We start from the raw sequence: 21,448 nt of genomic DNA on the forward strand, positions 1-21,448 counted from the left end.
ATGAATAGCAATTCACAAAACATCCACTAGTCGGCACCAATACACTACACTACAGTACAAACTGCAACGCAAGTGAAAAATAATGTCACATGACCATGTGTTTACATTTTTGTGGTAGTTATAACGGGTATAACATGCACAGACGATTGACCTTTTACAAACTCAATATTACAATAATTCATTATAAAGGCATTGAATCAAACTAGTATGGCCCAGGCCCAGCAGAAGCATTCAGTGCAAGATCTGAAACAAAAGGCTTGCAGCTTTATCGATGAAGCCAAAGAGAAGCTCCACGGCCTCAGTGAGGACATCTGGAGCTGTCCGGAGTTGGCCTATGAAGAAAAGAAGGCACACGACAGGTTGGTGAGGTTCTTCACGGAGGAGGAGACTGGCTGGAAGGTGGACAGTCACTACAAACTGGACACGGCTTTCCGTGCAACGTGGGGGCCCGTGGCCGCCGCCTGCTGCACGGAGGATGGCGATGATGTGAATGTGATTAATGTTGGATTTCTGTGCGAGTACGATGCGTTGCCTGACATCGGTCACGCATGCGGTCATAACCTGATTGCTGAGGTTGGGGCCGCCGCGGCTGTGGGCTTAAAGGCTTTGTTGGAGGAGAACACGCACGACTTCCCTGCACGCGTCCAGGTAAAATCAATACTGTGTGACATGTGTGCGTGTGCGTGTGTGTGTGTAATGTGCTTGAAACTGTAAGACAATTTAAGACAAGTCCATTCAACTTCATCTCCACTTGAACATGTTGGACATGCTTAAACATGGAAATGCCCATCATGTCTTCTAATGTGTGAGGGTGCAGTGTTTTGTGTTTATTCAATTAGGTACTGTATATTGTTTGAAAATGAAAATAATAATAATAATCCATAAAAATAAATAAAATAATGCAGTTACGATCATGCACATTTCTCCACAGGTGACCGTGTTGGGCACTCCGGCTGAGGAGGATGGAGGTGGTAAAATAGACCTGATCAGGGAAGGTGCATTTGAGGCCATGGATGTAGTATTCATGGCCCATCCATTACAGGATGATGCCCCCTACCTGCCAGATGTAGCCGAACATGAGTATGTTTATCATGTCTTGCACAAATTCAACCTCCATGTGACTTTGACATGTGACTTGTTGTGTCTTCCTGTCCAGTGTTGTTATAAGGTACCACGGCAAGGCCTCGCATGCCTCTGCCTACCCCTGGGAGGGGGTCAACGCGCTGGACGCTGCAGTGCTCTGCTACAACAACCTTTCTGTTCTCAGACAGCAGATCAAACCAAACTGGAGAATTCATGGTGAGCAAGGGATCACAATTACAATACGCATTTAGCAGATCGACTAATCTAATAATTCTAGAGCGACGTACAATAATAACTAACCCTAATCACTGACTGACTATGTAACGCACCTTGTCAAGAGTTTAGTCATGTTTCCCTGCTTGCATTGTAGGTGTAATTTACAACACGGTAGTATACAATATTGTTGTTATTGTCTGAAAATTCCATGCAAATATCGAACCATTTTGTCATTTTCAACGTGGCGTTCCTAGTATTTTGGTCATGACATATAATAGGCAAACATTTTCTACAAGTTTACAACTCATCCAAAGCAGGGACGCCAGGTTGAAAGTGGTTAGTGCACGAAGAGTAAAGGTGGTTGCACACTGGACTCGTCTTTCGGAAAACCGATGGAGAAACGCCGCTAAAAATCCGAAAAACGCGTTGGTTTGTTCAGGGATTATAAAGCATGGCGGAGTGAAGCCCAACATCATCCCTGCGTACACTGAGCTGGAGTATTATCTACGAACCCCCTCACGCCGTGAACTCCCCATCATCAAAGCCAAAGCGGAGATGTGCTTTAGATCTGCTGCCATGGCAACTGGATGTGAAGTAAGAAAAGTCATGCAGGCATTTCAAGGTGAAACCAAGGTGTTGCATTTCAAGGTGAAACCAAGGTGTTGCGAGACACGAGCGATGTTTGAAGCCCCAACGATAACTAGGTGCCAGATTTGTGGACCGCATGCATTTTCAGAGCATGTTTATTTATTTTGTATGGGCACCTGTCAAATTGGATTCATATAACACAATATATATTATTGACAGGCCAATCAGTGGTCACAAATGTCACACAATGCAGCTTTAATTGACAGAAGCTTTAATTGATTTACAGTAGCGGCAATTCTGTCATTCATTAGGTTGAAGTTGAGTTTGCTCGGAATGCCTTTGACAACATCTTGCGAAATACTGCCCTTGAAGATCTGTATGAGAAGAACGGCATGGCTTTGGGGATGGAGTTTACTGCAGATGAAGAAGTCCTCACCAATGCTTCAGGTGAGAGAGTAAGATATACCCTGTGTGTAGCCAACTTGTAAAATAAACTTGAAACGGAGATGAAATGAGAAGACATTAGGACAATTACACTATCATGTGGCTCAATATTTTCTGTTGACCGCTTATACGTCTATGTTCAGTTTCATCTATAATTTCAGTCAATAAATCATCACCTTAACAGCAAGAAGATTTTTGGTTTTGTTTGGAAACGCGTCATACAGTTCCTGCCGACAGCTCAGCAGCTCTTCTAAGTTGTTTGATAAATAGGAAGAAGTAGTCGCTACAACACAGCTTAATGCTGGTTTTAGATGACTGCTTTTGATGGTCAAATGTACCCTGGTGTTCTTTGATCCACAGGTTCCACCGACTTTGGCAATGTGTCTTTTGTGGTTCCTGGAATCCACCCTTACTTCTACATTGGCTCTAAAGCTCTGAACCATACTGAGGGATACACTGTAGCTTGTGGTATGTAGGCCTACTGTGCGATTATGCGATATACATGTAGCAGTGGTTCTCAAACTTTCATTTATTATTTCAAGGACCCCCAGTTTAATGTTTTTTAATCAATGTTGATCCTATTAATCGATTAATCTGGCCCATCCCTAATATGCACGAGACCAAGTACCCACATTTAATTTATTATATATATATATATATATATATATATATATATATATATATATATACACACCTGTGGACCTGTTGCATTAGTAACACCATTCGCAGATGGTGATAGTGGTGACTTTCTTCATCTCATTTAAACATAAAAATGTTGTAATTAAATTCATATTTTTATCTCAGCATCATCTAGAGAATTTCAGACATCTTGCAATATTTTTTATATTCTTTTAGGATTCTTTGATTACCCGTGACAGCCCATCTAGGAAAATTCAGCTAATATAACTCCATGCGCCGTCTTCATTTTGCTGCTGTTTCGACCGCGGCCAAAAGAACAGATCTACAAGCTGTCAACAGCTATGGCACAGTGTATTAATGGCGTGTATGTCTATTATTTTGGAAAGGCATGCCACATTACGCAAACATGAACCAACCGAATCTTTGTTTAATTTCGAAATTCATATATATTTAAACGATAGACTCACCACTCTCCCTCTCCTCTCTCTTTCTCTCCGCACGCACTGTTCTTTTGGGCATGGAGGCACAGCGCTGAGCGCATCTGAGCTCAGACAGCAGCGCAAAACTGCAGTGTTTTATGTGTTTCCTTAAGCAATTGATTAATGTACTCGTCCTCATATTTCGATGAGGGCTTCAGTCTCCTCATTCGACCACGTCTATCCACGGTTGCGCTGCGTAAAATATGCCCTCTCCGTCTCCAACTGTGTCCCCTCATCATTCATCTGCCACAGTTGCTTCATTTCCTTTATCTGATGCGGGTTGCATTCACATACAGTGAATCGAAGTCAGGTGCGCTTGGAAGCGAAGTGAAACCCTGTTTTTTAGTAGAATGCGGTTATTTCACACCTGCCAAACGAAGCGCACTTTCCGACAATACGCAGTAGTATTTGTTTTAAATACTACAATAAAGCATTCTGGTGTGAATGCGACATAAGTGATTTACTGTAGGCTGCTGTAACTGACTGGTGTCACTGTCAACTCAAACAACGTCAGATGTATTCAGGATAATGGTTAATTAAACCATTCTGGTAACATATATACATATTTGGACCGCATCAGGCACTATGTCAACAATGCAGTCATGATGACAAATGGTGACTGTCTTCATCTAATTTAAATATAAAAACTTCTAAATTAAACAAACATGTTTAGGCCTACTTCAGCATCAAATAAATTAAATTGCCATATATATACTGTGTGGCCCTCATTTATCAATCGAGTGTAAAATCTGCCCCAAATTCGAGTGTAGGATTCGTAGTACACCCACGTCGGGTCGGCATTTACAAAGTGATCGCAGACAGCTGTTTCTTCCTAATTTCATTCCTAGCAGTGATAAATGTGACGGCTGAAATCAATCTGGCACGCCCTATAAAATCAAGCCTCGCCCTCGTTTTTGCGACATGAACAACTGCAATACGACCTGGAAACCATGGTTACAGGAAAATAAAAGTTTCACTCGCTTGCCCCCTCCCATACACACACACACACACACACACACACAGACGCACGCACAAGCAACTTGTTGTATCTTAAATAAATAAACCTGCATGAATTAAATAAAGCTGTAGGACTACGCTGTCTGTTTCTCCTCTCGCTTCGCTTCCCTTGCTGCCCGCATCACCCCCCCGCACGCACGCACGCACATATAGCAATTTGCAAGCAACTGTCACTGTGTGTTGTTAGTTGTATATTAAATTATTAAAGTCTTTTTAATTTAATATACAACAAGATATATTGGTGAACGAAAACCTGAACCTGTGAACCATGAATTAAATAACAAATAGGCACACACAGGCTGCTGTTTTGCATAGGTGCTCCTCCTGTCCTGTCTGTCTGTCTCTCTCTATCACTGTGGTCCGTCCGTGAGGACAAAGCGTACGACAGCTCCCGACCAGACGTGAGTTTTGTCTTGGCACAAGATCATTTTCAATCTTTGGCGCAAATCGTAAATGCCGAAAATTGCGGTAATTTCGGCGTACACCCATATTTTGGCGTACGCACGGTTGATAAATGAGGGCCATTGTGTGTATATATCAATGAGGCAATGCCAGTCGTTAACAAGCCATCAACACACTGCGAGTGTGAATGACCCAGTCAAATCTCCCTCGGAGAGAAAGAGAGGGTTCATCTTTTTTCTTTTATCACTTGGGGAAGGTCATTGATTTTTTTCCCAGTCAGATGGAGGGTCAAGGCATTTTATACAAGGGTACAAGGACCCCTGGGTGTCCCCGGACCCCAGTTTGGGAACCACTGCAATACCACTGCAACTGTTCTTGCCTTAGTTGCCTATTACTTGTGTATGTCAACTTTAACATCAAAGCAATATTACCTGGAAAATACTTTCCTGTGTGTTCGTTTTCCTGCAGGTGATGACAAAGCTCAGTTTTACACCCTGCGTGCGGCCAAGGCTCTGGCCATGACGGCTCTGGATGTACTGCTGTGTCCAGAGCTCCTGCAGAAGGTTAAGGAGGAGTTTATGGAGGCCAAACTGAAGGAGGACAATATCCTTAAAAAGGGAGGACAGGCAGAAGACAGTTAAACTCGCTTAAAAGGATTTAAAGATAGACATTGCCGATCTACAAGCTTGCAGTGTGTCATGGTGCCATGCATTGTGAGTGTGTCTATTTTTGCTATTTGGTATATTAGGGCCTAAATCAGGGGTGGGCAACTGGCGGCCCGGGGGCCACATGCGGCCCCCACCTTCACTTAATGCGGCCCTCAGGTTAATGTCAGAATTCTGATATAATATTGGTTTCAGCTGATTACAATTCCACAACATGCAAACATGACCCACTTTAATTACTTCAGTCTAAATTAGTAGCTCAATGCTTCAACACAAGTATAATTAAAGGCATTTGAAATGAAAAATATTAATTTTCAGGATTCTATTTTTGCGACGACCGTAATATATGGCCCTAGGAGTGAGTGTTGAAATATAGTGGCCCTCTCCATTGTCAAAGTTGCCCACCGCTGGCCTAAATGGAAACAAGACCGCAACGACTTTCTTTGGTGCTATCCATTTCAGACTTAATTTAAGTGTTTGACTGTACTCTGTTGCTGTTTTTACATTTCTATGAGTTGCATCATAGCAAGGTAACTATACAAACCTCTACCAAAGTTAAAATTTGCTTTAAGTGTATTGCATATGGCCTTTTACCTATAAGGGAAATCTCTTTATGACAATCAACTTCACTTCATTTTTGTCTTAGATTCTGTACACAGAATTATTTCATGAAGAAAAATAAACAGTTGATATAAACACATTCTGATGGTTTATTTTATTTTAGAAAATGAGGATAACCAGTAAAATAATTTTATTCAATAAACACCCATTTTAATGTAGTCATTTTCAGTTAATAATGCCACAATAATGATAGAACAAATTAAAATAACTGAGTATAAATCATTTTATTAGCTAGCAATACAAGTACTAGTTCAAGCATACCCCGAAAGAGATTTGGGTGGGGGTGTGGGGGGAGAGTTCAAACTCAAATAATGTACTTTACATCCATTCTATATAAATCAAAATAAAATATACTCTTATTGAACACAATAAAATCAGTGTAGGGAGAGCGGTTAGACTTATACATGCTTTGACTGAAATATGTAGCACAGTCCATTTATCAAAGGCTTTTTAATTGTGTATTTCTTGCATTATATGAATGATCGCAAAATATCAAAAGTCTAACCTCCCTGTCTTATGTCTGTAAATCCAAAGAGTTGTTTTTTGATACCTGCATTATTTTGTGTAGCACTCCTCGGCTAATATATTGGCGTTTACACTATACTATAATTAGTGTAATGATGTACTCCCAATATATATAAAAAGGTTTTGGTATAACTATCTTCAAACTGTTGTCAATGACATAATGGCAGGTACTGTACTACACACTGCTGTCCAGATAGCTTGTGTCAAAATTATTCTCAGACAATAATCAGTCCATACTTGATCACTAATTATATAAGCAGGTGTTTTTCATTAACATAAATACCAGTAACAATGACCACAAATCCACCCATGACCTTCACATACCAGATCCAGGTTGATGTTACAAAAAGGTTTAAGAGAATTGGCCACAATGTTAGTATTCAATTGTTGACAGTGATCATTAACCTTATGTATTTCCAGTCATAATCAGTTATAGCCCCATCGGTGACCTCGTAGCCATGTTTTTGATCTGCTGATGATCAGGAATATGCTTATGCACTTTAAAACTGATTTAAAGTGTTTTACAGCAGAATATAATTTTACCACTCTGTATTTACTACAATCATCTGTAGGAACAAGTCTGTACCATCACATTTGTGTCACTAGAACCCACAATTGTGGTTTATAACATCACAATATGTGGCCGACTCTTGATCTACAGCGATGGGGGAGGTCACAGATGGTGATAAATCAGGTACAGCTGTATACTTAGAGGAATTTAAACACAATTTCATCACATTATGTCTCACGAAATCTTTGTGTGTTCAGATCATGCTCTGTTGCTCGTTTTTCACTTTTCATAAAAGTACCTTTACTTTTAGCCTTTTAGCCTTCTTCGCTACTGTGCATTAACCATTTAATTACAGGGCTTACAGTAAGAGGTGCATGCGTTTGGTCCAGTCCGACAGGTATTAGTCCGGCCGACCCAAACCCTAAACCTAACCGCACTGGAAGCTAAGGATTAGTTTTAACCTGCCACGCATATCGAGAGCCACAAGTTCATTTTAACCTGCCACAGGTGAGTTTTACCCCGGCCACGGCTTTGTTGACATGCGGCCACGCATGTCAGGAGCGACGTTGTCGGACTGTTGTATGTCTAACCAACGTATACACCCCAACAGTAAGTGGTTAAGAGTAAATGGACCAGTAAATCATGTTGAAGAGTGTATAGGCTCCTGGAAAGATGACCCGTGAATACTTGTCTATAACATGCGTTTCAATCCACATGTTGCTGTAGGTGCTGGAGCCAACATGGCCGGTGACCTGGTCCGTCTCCATGGCCAATTGCACTAGCATCCTCTCATGTTTTATCCCGTTTTCCTCTGGCATGCCGTAGTTGCCTGTGGTGTTGACATCCATCTCACTGTAGCTGGTGGACATTACCCCAGGGTGTGACATACCACATGTGCAAGGTAGCTATGGAGAGAGACAAAAGGCACTTGCTTTTAATATCTCTCCTCAGGTAATTTATTGTTATGGCCGGTGCAGTGGGGATACATCCCTACTACTATCCCTACTTATGGCCAGACTGAATTAACGCATTTCCTTTTGGGAAATATAGACTATGTTTGATAATATCAAAATGTAAAAGAATGTTACTCTTGTGCACTCCTATATGAGATGTAACGCTAAAAGTCTTGAATGTTGAACATTCATATCGGCAATAAGTTTGGCAGATTAGCTGGTGATTCTTTGTATCATTTCAGAATACAAACTTGTAATGCAGGTTATTTCTTGCACATCATGAGGCATTCAGAGGAGGACTGTAAATATAGATTATCATGCAGGCAACCGTTGTTGGCCGAGCTTATCCAATCTAGGGTTTATCCAATCTATCTGATGCTGCCTGCCTGAGCTCGGATAACACGAGAGCATTGACTAATGTCGGGTGATAATATGTTAATCACATACCCATAACCTTATTTATACATACAGTAAAGACAATGATAAAACAGCATTTCATCAACATGATCTGTTAAAGGTTGTTGTTTTCCGCTCCGTGTTTTGGTTTCAGAATCTCCAGTGTCTTACTCATGACCAAGTTCATAAAAACGTTCATAGAGAGTTCATAACATGAGTGTCCTATCATTCTATCGTTACCAAATCAACATACTGTAGAATAGATTCCCCTCCGTCAACTGGTCCTACAGACTAGCATTAGACTCCCCTGCTTGTTAGGTGAGAAAGCCATATGTTGAAGGTCAGGATTCTGTTCAACGTTATAGAGCACCGAAGTCTGACGTCAATATCGGTAGAGGGCGCACATCCACGGGTTCATGTACTTTTTATTTGCATTGTAATCACCATAGGGGGATTTTAGATCGCCTCATATAAGTACTGTTGAAAAATAAACATGTCACCCCGGCCGCTTCACTCATATGGATATGAAGAATCAATAACTGAGAGAAAACGCTATTGTTACTGCTACTGAATTAGTTACATTTTCGCTAGAAACAGACTGTAGCCTATCATATATGAGTGACTGACTGTCGCAAACGATACAGAGACACCTCCCTGACAATAACGCAGAGACAGCTTGTTTATTTTTGGACCACAAACGCTTATATGAAACGATTTTAAGAGGACCCCATGTTATTCTCCATAGATAAATTACTTCCGTGAACCGGGCAGAACCAGGGGATGAGTGAGTGACGTCAGGACTTTGGCGCTCTATTATAGACAATTATACTGAGTAGACTTGAGAATTACATATTGTCTACCGATATCAATTAAGTATATATACGGACGTCGGCGCTAGGTGGTGTCATATCCCAGGTCTATAGGCCTATATACGTACCCCAACGTATACTCTATACTATATAATGGTTGAGGCCTAAGGAAGCTTTTAACATTGGTCCGGTTCCTATAGCAATGCCCCACCGTTCCAACTATGGGATTGCCAGGGTGGATTTCGACCTGGCTGAAGACTAGGCACGGAACTACAGCAGAAAGTGTCTACAGAGTCTATAGACCTAGGGGCCTATATAAATACATAGAACCTCTGTGTGTTTTCCCCGGAGTGGTGCAACCACTCCTATAGACAGCTATGTGTGTCCCTGGCTGGCTGTGTCCCTGGCTGGCTGCCTGTGTCCGTCCGAGCCTGAAAATTACGTTTGGTTGGTTTTCACCGCCAAGTGTCACTGTAGTGCAGCCTAACACACACACACATACTAACTGTATATATGATGATTTCGGGTGTGACAGTACAGTATAGTAAAGGGACCACCTGGGGACCCCCACACGGTAACTCTGTCATTTCTCAACCATTTCGGATGCGGCGTGGCTCGCCGGAACCGGGCCAGCCCCCTGGGCGTGTTCCTGGGGGTCTGGATGTTCCGGGGATCCCCGGGAGCAACTTTACTCCTCATTCATCCGCCAGACCGCCACATTGTTTGCTTAATTTCCTTTATTTGATGCGATTGCATTCCCACCTACACCGAATCGAAATCAAGTGCATTTGGAAGCGAAGCGAAACCCCCGTTTTTTGGCGGAGTAGAATGCGGTTGTTTGATGCGCATTAGGATTCGAATGAGGCTTCACACCTGCCAAACGAAGCGCACTTTCCAACAATGTGCAGCCAGTAGGATTCGTTTTAATCGCAGTAAAGCTTTCTGGTGTGAAGGCGACCTAAGTAAGTATTAAGGAAGTACTGTACATCAAAGCATCAACATCAAATGAGTTGACTGAATGACACTGACCGATTCTTGAAGTTTCCTTTCCTTGCGTTCTTGTAGTGTCGACAGGTAGTTAACTGCAGCATACTCTATCACGGACAGGAAGACGAAGACGAAACTGACCCAGAGGTAAACGTCCACGGCTTTGATGTAGGACACCCTGGGCATGGAGGCGTTGACTCCAGTGATGATGGTGGACATGGTGAGCACTGTGGTGATGCCTAAAGCAAATGAAAAACATTGTGATACCCCTGGTGTGAGCTGTGGAAGCTACGGTGTAAATATGTTCAAGCAAAACAACAAAAGACGGATCACTTAAACTCTATATACTCTGTTAACCGGAGCACCCTCAGGGCTCTATCTTTGGCCCCTTTCTTTGTTTCCCTTTACACCAAATCTCACACCGAAAATATCCGATCTGCGAGCTCAAAACCCTGGCACATTTTTCACAGAACCTTACTACTGTTATTCGCCTATTATGACAGGGCCAAAATAGGGATACAGGGATCAAGTTTTTAGAAGGTATAGTTGCACCCTGTAGTTACCCTGCATGCAGCAATGCACCCTAGAGTTACCCTGCATGTAGCCTCGATACCCAGGCTTTCATTTCGTCTGCGCGAAAAATGAAAGCCTGGATTTACGCATGGGCTGCACTGGCCTAAACGTGGGAGTCAACCCTTCCGCGTAGGCGTCGCTCCAAATGATGTGACGTCAGGGCTCTGAGCGGTGTGCACCCCTTAAAATAACACCGTGAGGAAATCATTACCAGTGGAACTTCAAACGAGGCTATGCGAGGAAAACGAGGAGAATGGCTGAAGAACCCACCACACCGTCTAAGAAAAAAAAACAACGTGTGCCGACTCTGTGGAAATAACTTTGACAGTCCATTAGAATGGTATACTCCAGCAACCAGTGGTTTCTGCTTCTGGTCGACACAATAACAGTGCTGCACTGGGGGGGGGGAGGAGAGACCGGGGCTGACGGACAGATCGGTGAACCAATCAGGGTGTGCGTAAATCTGAGCCGCGGCCCTCCCATCTAGGCCAGAAATGTCTAGCGTTAGCTCAGGCTACCCTGCATGCAGCAATGCACCCTAGAGTTACCCTGCCTGCAGCAATGCACCCTAGAGTTACCCTGCCTGCAGCAATGCACCCTAGAGTTACCCTGCATGCAGCAATGCACCCTAGAGTTACCCTGCCTGCAGCAATGCACCCTAGAGTTACCCTGCCTGCAGCAATGCACCCTAGAGTTACCCTGCCTGCAGCAATGCACCCTAGAGTTACCCTGCATGCAGCAATGCACCCTAGAGTTACCCTGCCTGCAGCAATGCACCCTAGAGTTACCCTGCCTGCAGCAATGCACCCTAGAGTTACCCTGCATGCAGCAATGCACCCTAGAGTTACCCTGCCTGCAGCAATGCACCCTAGAGTTACCCTGCATGCAGCAATGCACCCTAGAGTTACCCTGCATGCAGCAATGCACCCTAGAGTTACCCTGCCTGCAGCAATGCACCCTAGAGTTACCCTGCATGCAGCAATGCACCCTAGAGTTACCCTGCCTGCAGCAATGCACCCTAGAGTTCGCCTGCATGCAGCAATGCACCCTAGAGTTACCCTGCATGCAGCAATGCACCCTAGAGTTACCCTGCATGCAGCAATGCACCCTAGAGTTACCCTGCCTGCAGCAATGCACCCTAGAGTTACCCTGCCTGCAGCAATGCACCCTAGAGTTACCCTGCCTGCAGCATTGCACCCTAGAGTTACCCTGCCTGCAGCAATGCACCCTAGAGTTACCCTGCCTGCAGCATTGCACCCTAGAGTTACCCTGCATGCAGCAATGCACCCTAGAGTTACCCTGCCTGCAGCAATGCACCCTAGAGTTACCCTGCATGCAGCAATGCACCCTAGAGTTACCCTGCATGCAGCAATGCACCCTAGATTTTTACATTTCAGGAATAACTTTTCATGAATTAAAAACAATTCCAGCATTTTTCTAAAGTAGCCTATTTCAATAAATAAAAGACTAATATCTTCCATAAATAAAATTCTAAAAATGTTTAAGGAGCAGTGAAAATAGCAGATATACAAGCTCACAAGCTATTTTCACTGGTTTGGGTCCCGGGCAAACGTCTTATCTTTCTATTTGGGTCTTGAGCTAAAACGTTAGGGAACCACTACATAACATTGGTCTTAAAGGTCTCACCCAGAGGAACTCTGGCTGGCACAGCCCTGCGGTCGATCCAGAAGGACACCCAGGACAGCATGACCATCAGAGTAGCAGGGAAATAGGTCTGGAGCAGGAAGAAGAAGATGTGTCGACGCAGCGTGAAGTTGATGTACAGACGGTTGTACCAGCCTGAGGAAGATTGTAGGACAAAGAGATGATACCATGCTACCATGCTATCATTCTTCTGCCTTGAGGAATCGTCACCAAAATGGTGATGATTCAGTGGCTAAACTATTACAATAATAATGACCTTGTTCCGGCCCACCTGCTATAACACTCCCCCTATGTTTCTCTATACTGAAATTGTTTATTTCATGCTAGACTCTAAAAGTACAACCAGCAATGTTCTGGCCAATTTGGCCTTTAAAGCAATATGTTAAAACAGTTTTAAATAGTATAATACACAAGCACAGTGCCGCCCCACATTTCTTCCAAAAAGCCTGAACGTGTTAGACTATATAATGACATGCCCAAAATAAGGACGGCCAGTTGAAAGTGGTTATAATTAATTAGACATTCTGCGAGGCATTTGAAGCAGTTTGCTGGGTACCTGTGCTGCTGTAGAAGGCCAGCTTGGTGGTGATGTGGAACTCCTGGATGAGGAACTGGGAGAGGGAGATCCTCTCATCTGTGGCCAGTGACTTGTTCCCTTTCTTCCAGTACAACATCAAGTCGTCATCTGTGTAAGCATCTGATGGGCGGATGAGGATCACAGTGAACAAACTGCTGCATGGGCAAAACCCCTTCATGGCAAAACATGGGGTATTTATGGTGACAATCAATGTGATGAAGAAGGGCATTCATTTATGGAGTGATACGAGATCTCTGCCAGACAGCAACAAATTAGCCACTTACAGCTCTCTATCTCCAAGGAGCACGTCTGCGTGTCCAAAGGAAAGCGACTGAGGTCCATGCTACACATAGCTGTGACTGTGACCCTGCAAGAAAACACACAACAAACCACTTCTTTATTCCATATCTTTAGTCTTAATTCATTATCCCGGATATTGTATTGTACCCTACTTTCTCTTTTGTTGTTTAACAGTTGAGGGAGTTGTAGGAGAGGGTGAGCAACCTATCTCGGTGTAATGAATGTATTTGTGTAGCCTACTTGTATTGTATGAATTTATAATGTCTTATGTTGTACTTGAGTTTATGGGACCCCCTCGAAAATGAAATGTCGCATCTCAAGGGGCTTTTGCACTCAAGTAAAAATGCGAAAAATGCCAATAGGTCTGTGAGGGCTGTGATCCCAGCCCCACAGTGAGATGAGACTCCTCTAACCCACACTCACATTTGCATTCTAAATCAGTATTTGAAAATGGCTTGGTGACAATATGCACTGTTGTACTAATGTTCTGTTCTTTATTTAGTTCCTGAAATGGCAACATATGGGGCAGGGGGTGGAGTCAGCTGTGATGCAGAGGACCATACCAACAGACTTGATTGAGAAGGGGGGAATTGGGAATTGTTTAGCGATTCCAGTTGGCTCTAATTGCTGTCCACCCCTTTGTGTATTTATTGGTTTGGTCCACCACTATATAAGTCTCCCTCATGTGTCATTTGGACAGGTCTGTTGAGTTCATTTCCTGTTTGGTTCCACGTTCTTTTCATTTGAGTTATATTATGTTGACCTTAAGGGCCCTACAACTTCATTTATTGAAATATTTTGTTAATGATTTGTTACTTTTTGAAATTAAACAAACTTTGAGTTTGAAACCTGTGTTATCCTTAAGCCTTGACTGCTCGGTCCCTCACAAGGTCTTTTACTCGTAGTATTTCTATATTGCGGCATTGCAACCTTTCTTGGCTAAAGAAAAAACAACTTCCACCACTGCCCAGGGTGGAGGTGATCAACAAAAATAAATAAAGATAATCCAGCTCAGGAGAGAGCACAGTCTGTGGAGGCACACTGTCATCCTCACTCGCCAGTTGGAAAATCTGATCTCCAACCTATTACAAACGGAGATTAACCCATGACATGCGACGAGCCAGCTTGAATCCAGTATTATTCTGAGCTATAATTATGTGATGTCATGCTAGTTGCGAACGCAGTGAGCACTAACTATGAGACCTAGCAGAACATGTCTGTCTGTCTGTGTGTCACGCTGTAACACCACCCGCCCGCCACCAGAGGGCGCAGCTGTATCACACAAAGAAAAACACACACAGACACACACAACTTAACTTAAAAAAAACGTAACTTAAAAAAAACCTTAAAGAAAACACACGCACGCACACATACACAAAAATAACTTAAAAAAAACACTTGGTACGTAATTTATTCTAATTGTTGTTATTGCAATTTACGAGCTGCGTTCACTTCCCGCGTTCGTGCGTCTTACTTGTATGATGCTACACATTACACACATAGTGTACATCCACGAGATGAGAAGACAATCAGATAATCCAATCCAAGACCTTGTAGTGGAGCAGATTAAGTCAATATATCATAAGAATCGTTCACTTGATGGTACAAGCACCAAAATTGGCAGACAAGTGCTTCGGAACCTACTCTCTCAGAAAAGTACGTTGTCCACTTGAAAAAAACAAAATGGACACCATTTTTCAAGATGGCCGCCATTCGAGGTCGTTTTAAACCGTGTTTGAGCTATATTGAGCTATAAAATCCTATTTTGATGGCCTATACATCGGAATATATGTTTCTGAGTATGATAAATCCAATTCTGCATTTAGAACATCAAAACTATTTAATATTATGATGATACAATGGGAATTAAACGATAAAGTGGGGCATATTAAGTCCATATTCCATAATAATCCTTCACTTGGTGGTACAAGCACCAGATTTGGCACAAATGATGTCCAGGATGTACTTTCTAAGAAAAGTACGTTATCCAGCTGAAAATCCAAGATGGCCACCAGTTTTCAAGATGACCACCTCATCAAATAAATACGTATAACTTTAATGAACAGAAATGTGTGATCCACACATTGATCCAAACATCAAAATGAATGTATTCTGACTGGAAGAACTCAATGGTGTCAATTATTTAATTCCAATATGGCCGCCAGTTTTCAAGATGGCGGCTATTACGCAACTCAAAATTAGCATTTTTGGAAGCTGTCTGATCACCGATATTGTTGAAGGGCAACATCATTCATTGAAATGCTGTGATCAAGCTCTATTGGTTTGTAATTTTGTATATAAGAGTTATGTCAAAGCACAACCAGGACACACTGGTGACATCACTTCTGTGAGACTCAGCATGGGGTTCAGTGTATGCTTGTAGCGTACTAGCTGTAGTTGTGGTTTACTAACTGTTGTAGTGGTGTACTCACTGTAGTTTGTAGTATATTTTAGTGTCCTAAATGCTATCTAATAAGCCCCTGTGTATATCTCAACTAGAAGTTTAGTTAGTTGTAGCATTGTAGTTGATAGCCGCACCTGAATTGACAGGATGTGTCAGCATGGGAGAGCTGAGACAAGGGTAACAGGGATTCAGTTACCTGGATGGTGTACAGATCGCACAGGACTTGCACTGGATGAATGGTCGGGCTAGGTGTAGGGCACCAGATGCTTGAACCTAGATGCATCCCATATTTCAATGTGCTTTGATGTTTTGTACGGTTCGGTTGGGTGGTAAAAGGATATAGCCCTCAGCCTTTAACCGTATAACACAAGATGTTCCGCTACTAAAACTGATTGGAGGAAGTGTGTCAAACAGATACGAAAGAGGAGTTGAAGTCTCCCCGTATTTCCACCCCATTCGACCGTTATCTCTGTATTGGATAGGCGAAATCCTCCGTTATCAGCACCTTTATACGGCCAATATGGCCATACTGGCATACTCACCGTTTCAGTATGTCATTATCACCTATTGTGACCGGTGATAATGGTGTTTTTGTGTCACTGATGTCAATGACGGAGGCGCGCTGTGTCTGGTGGCCTTGAGCCACGTGAGACAACGTGCCGAGCGTTGCGACGGCCACCAGACCCGACTCAGCACCGTCCGAGTTACGTCCCGATAGGCAGAGGATAGTATAGTAGCCCCTAGTTTCCATGCGCCGACAATAGAGTTGGAAATGACACGTTCAGCCAAGGGTGAGTATGCCAGTATGGCCATATTGGCCGTATTCCAAGGTGCTGATAACGGTTGATTTCGCCAATCCGATACAGTGATAACGGTCGTGCCCATCATGTTAGACTCATCCAGATTGGATGATGGAGGTGGCAGTGAAAATACATTGAAGCAAAACAGTACAAAGTTAGTTAGTACCAAAAAGTACCAAAATTGTCGGCCAAATGTTTAGCAACGGAAACTCCAGTTTTCCACTAAGAGAGCAGCTGAAATTCAGAATGATCCTGGTGACGGACATGCAAAAATTCGAAGAGTGCAGTGGATGTGATCTCCCCCCATCGAAGCCCTGTATGACGATCGTTGTGTCAGCAAAGCTTGTGGACTTATGAGGGACCCAAGCCATCCCAACCGCAGAGATGCTTGCGGATGCTGCCACATGGAAAACGTTTTCAGTCTCAAAGCCACTGGAAATAGACTGCAAATAAGCTTCTTTCCCCAAACAATCAGATACATGAACGAACTGATAAGAACCGGGGCAAAGGTTTACCTAACTTTGCTACTACAGGGAAAACATGCACATGTATATGTTACTATTTTTCTAGCACTCTTTATTCTATCCCTTCGTTTGCTGTGCTTGCTGTGTTTTTTGTTGTTTGCCATCTATGCCGCTGCATTGTCTGTAAGGAAGCCAAACTAAAATAAGTTGTACTCTTATGTACCTGTCCTGTACACAAGATGTAACCTTGATCTAGGTTCAAGCATCTGGTGCCCTACACTTAGTACGACCGTTCATCCAGTTCCATTTAAGTCCTGTGCGATCTGTACACCATACAGGTAACTGAAGCCCTGTTACCCTTGTCTCAGCTCTCCCACGCTGGCACATCTTGTCAATTCAGGTGCGGCTATCTAACTACAATACTACAACTAACTAAACTTCTAGTGGAGATATATACAGGGGCTAATTAGCATTAGGACACTAAAGAATACAACAAACTACAGTGAGTACACTACAACAGTTAGTAAACCACAACTACAGCACTGAACCCCATGCTGAGTCTAACAGCAGTGATGTCACCAGTGTGTTCCTGGTTGTGCTTTGACATCACTCTTATATAATAAAAAGAATACAAACCAATAGAGCAAGCCTTGACCATAGCATTTCAATGCATGATCAATGAATGATGTTGCCCTTCAACAATATCTATGATCAGACAGCTTCCGAAAACGCTAATTTTGAGTCACGTAATAGCTGCATCTTGCAAACTGGCGGCCATATTGGAATTCAATTCCAACACCATTGCGTTCTTACAATCAGAATACATTCATGTTGATGTTTGGATCATTAACACAATTTTACTTCGAAAACCTTTTTGTTGTTTTGTTTTTTTGCATTTGACGAGGTGGCCATCTTGAAAACTGGCAGCCATCTTGGATTTTCAGCTGGATAACGTGCTTTTCATAGAAAGTACATCCTGGACATCATGTGTGCCAAATGTGGTGCTTGTACCACCAAGTGAAAGATTCTTATGGAATATTGACTTAATCTGCCCCAGCTTTTTGTTTAATTCCGATTGTATCATCATAATATTCAATAATTTTGATTTGCTAAATGCAGAATTGGATTTCTCATACTCAGAAACATACATTTCGATGTATAGGCCATCACAATAGGATTATTCAATCAAACTATAGTTCAAACACTGTTTAAAACTATTTTGAAAGGCGGCCATCTTGAAAAATGGTGGCCATTTAGTTTTTTCAAGTGGACAACGTACTTTTCTGAGAGAGTAAGTTCTGAAGCACTTGTGTGCCAAATTTGGTGCTTGTACCATCAAGTGAACGATCGTTTCAGTAATCTGCTCCACTATTGATTTTGAAGAACTGTGTTTTGTAAAATTGTTTTACCTGAGGCTGTAGAGGACTTTGCCGTCAGGGTAGACGCGCAGCATGACGTTATCTGTGGTGGTGTCGTGGATGAAGGATTTCTTGGAATGAACAAAGAACATGTCAGGCACCCAGATCTTCTTCACTAGGCGGCCATCGAAGGTCATGCTGTGGTTGGTGTTGCTTCGGAAGGACAGACGCTCATCCTTCCAGTAGTGTCTCAAGTATAGCGTCATGGTGAAGTCCTGCCAAACAGATGGGGGTTCATTTAAAGCAAAATCATATGTTTGTGTTGTGTAGTTGCCTTGCCTTGCCATGAAGTAACTCCAAATATTTGCGAATCTATAGTTGCTCTGTTGATTAGACATTGATATTCCAAAATACTTTCCACAACACTGTACGGTGAAAACAGGTCTCAATGTCAGTCTTTTAGCACCATCTGTCTGTTTTATTTAAATTGTATTTATATTACGATTTGAATTAGGAAGAACATTCATACTGAATCCACAGATCCAGAACAAAAAAGGATAATTTTTAGTAAGAAGAATGTTGTCAGGTTTTGTAATGTTACATATTGGCAGAATCTGCTTTCAATTTGCAGTTATTTGTGTTTAAGCAGTGATTTTTGACAGCTGTTCCACCATGCACAAATAGGTCCATGAGGAGAATATGATTTTCTTTAACTAAGAGAGGACTCTTCTAAGTCCTTTTGGTTACATTTGTACACTCGAGTTACAAATAAGTAAACATGACGATTTTGCTGTGTGTGCTGTGTGTGCAGTCACTGATGACATTGGTTCAGATGTGGAACAACAACATGTATTGTATTTTGTCAGCTGATATCAAAACACCAGAAGGATATGCATCTGTGCCTTTTCCTTTTCCCTTTCACTTTATTGATTAAAATACATTCTATGATATGTAATTCCCATTCACAACCAGAAATGAAATGCATACACAAAGCAAAGCATACCATCTCGACCTCTGAAATTGTGTCCAGACTTTCCACCTGAACGTCGACCCCGACCGGAACAGCAGGGCCTGCAGACATACAGAGCAATGTACCATGGTGGCAGCAATGGTGGAAAAAGCACTCGCATTTCTTACTTAAGTTAAAGTATCAATGACGCAATTTAGAAATATATTCCAAATTTACATGAGTATTAGTATCAAAAGTATCAAAATCTACCAAAAGTAGAAAGTACTCACCCATTCAAATGTATAACATTACAAACTTTTGAATATACTGTAGCAGCTCTATAAGCACAATGTGACCTTGTAGTTTGTCTATTTTCAAATGGCCAAAATGTATACACTGAAGTGGTTAATGTATGTTTTGTAATAATCAAAATCTACAAAGTAACTAGTAAGTAAAATGTTTATATCATTGTAGTGGAGTAGAAGTATGAAAAATTGGAAATACTCCAGTAAAGTAAAATTACCTCAATTGTCCTTACGTACAGTACTTGAGTACATGTACTGTCCAAAACTCTTTTTGTGTAATTATGTAATGTAATTATTATTTACCATTATATACCAAGTATGCCTACAGTGCAACTCAGGTCCAATATATAGAGGGTCTAACTGCGGTTAAAACACTAATAATTCACACAATAATTCCTTATACCTCCAAAACCTGGTCTCATTGTGAAGTCATGGTCATCAATCCTCAGGATCTGTTCTGACTTTGTGATAGAGGAGGATTTTGTGACATCACGACTTTTCTTGTATAAGGCACTGCAGAGAGAATGGAAGGCAATAATTGGCTCCAAAATGATATGTAATCATTGAGGATATTATTGGCCCACGGACTAATAAACGGAGAAAAATCGTAATAGTTAATATGATACAATAATACTTAATTGTCAGCTCACACTGAAATGTATCTTGCGAGTTGCGACCCAGCACCCCTGTATGCAATGCAACACATTTGACACATAGAGCACAGCCTGGACATCGAGAAAGGCCGGCCAACCTATACGTAGCTGCCCACTGAGGATAGGCTGTGTTCTCACTGCAGTCAGACTCAGGGAGAGGTTGAGACAGAGCTTCACTTCTTGACCTCATGTATATTTACATGAGGTCAAGAAGTGAAGCTGAGAGATGAGAGATACAAGGGGGGGAAAAGTACAATTAAGCTTGCTGTGCATCTGTGTCCAATCCAGTGCGCCATCTGCTTCAAAAACTTGATTGAGTGTCCAACCCGACATCAGGGTCTACATTTCTCAATGGATGTGTAAAGAGACCACCCCCAAGCTCCAAGGGAGTTCTATTGTATCAATCACTTTCACCATGGCATCCCTTTTGGGAATTCCATCATAGGAAAACATTTAAAAAATGTCCTAAAAAATGACATTCAATGCCCATGCTGAGTTATGCCAAACACTGTAAAAGGGACAAGGGTACCCAATTCCTCCTTGCTTGGCAGTCAGCATCAGTATTGGATTGGGGTTCTAAGTCCCTGTGACATACTAGCATTATGATTCATGTCTAGGCGTACTTGTACATCATGTGACATACTAGCATCATGTGGAGTGTGTACTCGTACATCATGTTACATACTAGCATCATGTGGAGTGTACTCGTCGTACATCATGTGACATACTAGCATCATGTGGAGTGTACTCGTACATCATGTGACATACTAGCATCATGTGGAGTGTACTCGTACATCATGTGACATACTAGCATCATGTGGAGTGTACTCGTACATCATGTGACATACTAGCATCATGTGGAGTGTACTCGTACATCATGTGACATACTAGCATCATGTGGAGTGTACTCGTACATCATGTGACATACTAGCATCATGTGGAGTGTACTCGTACATCATGTTACATACTAGCATCATGTGGAGTGTACTCGTACATCATGTTACATACTAGCAGCATGTGTATTGGTTATACTTGTGCATCAACATAGGATCCTGACCTATGGGT

The 21,448-nt window shown here is 42.2% G+C and overlaps 2 protein-coding genes across 2 annotated transcripts; one reads left to right on the plus strand and one right to left on the minus strand.

Annotated features, from left to right (window-relative positions):
* Positions 1-204: 204 nt before the first annotated feature.
* Positions 205-5,616, plus strand: LOC306940839 (xaa-Arg dipeptidase-like). Its single transcript, XM_079526064.1, has 7 exons — positions 205-648; positions 932-1,080; positions 1,157-1,299; positions 1,739-1,893; positions 2,199-2,334; positions 2,692-2,799; positions 5,337-5,616. The coding sequence occupies exons 1-7, from the start codon at positions 208-210 to the stop codon at positions 5,507-5,509; spliced, it is 1,305 nt and encodes a 434-aa protein (XP_079382190.1). The 5' UTR covers positions 205-207; the 3' UTR covers positions 5,510-5,616.
* A 2,190-nt stretch (positions 5,617-7,806) lies between these two features.
* LOC306940825 (gamma-aminobutyric acid receptor subunit rho-1-like) lies at positions 7,807-20,167 on the minus strand. The gene is made up of 8 exons (XM_079526041.1): positions 20,134-20,167; positions 19,480-19,547; positions 18,528-18,751; positions 13,435-13,517; positions 13,130-13,270; positions 12,556-12,708; positions 10,378-10,574; positions 7,807-8,095 (listed from the first exon to the last, which is right to left on the minus strand). The coding sequence occupies exons 1-8, from the start codon at positions 20,150-20,152 to the stop codon at positions 7,808-7,810; spliced, it is 1,173 nt and encodes a 390-aa protein (XP_079382167.1). The 5' UTR covers positions 20,153-20,167; the 3' UTR covers position 7,807.
* Between the last annotated feature and the right edge of the window lie 1,281 nt (positions 20,168-21,448).

The sequence above is a fragment of the Electrona antarctica genome (assembly GCF_951216825.1).
Source record: "Electrona antarctica genome assembly, chromosome: 17".
NCBI lineage: Eukaryota > Metazoa > Chordata > Actinopteri > Myctophiformes > Myctophidae > Electrona > Electrona antarctica.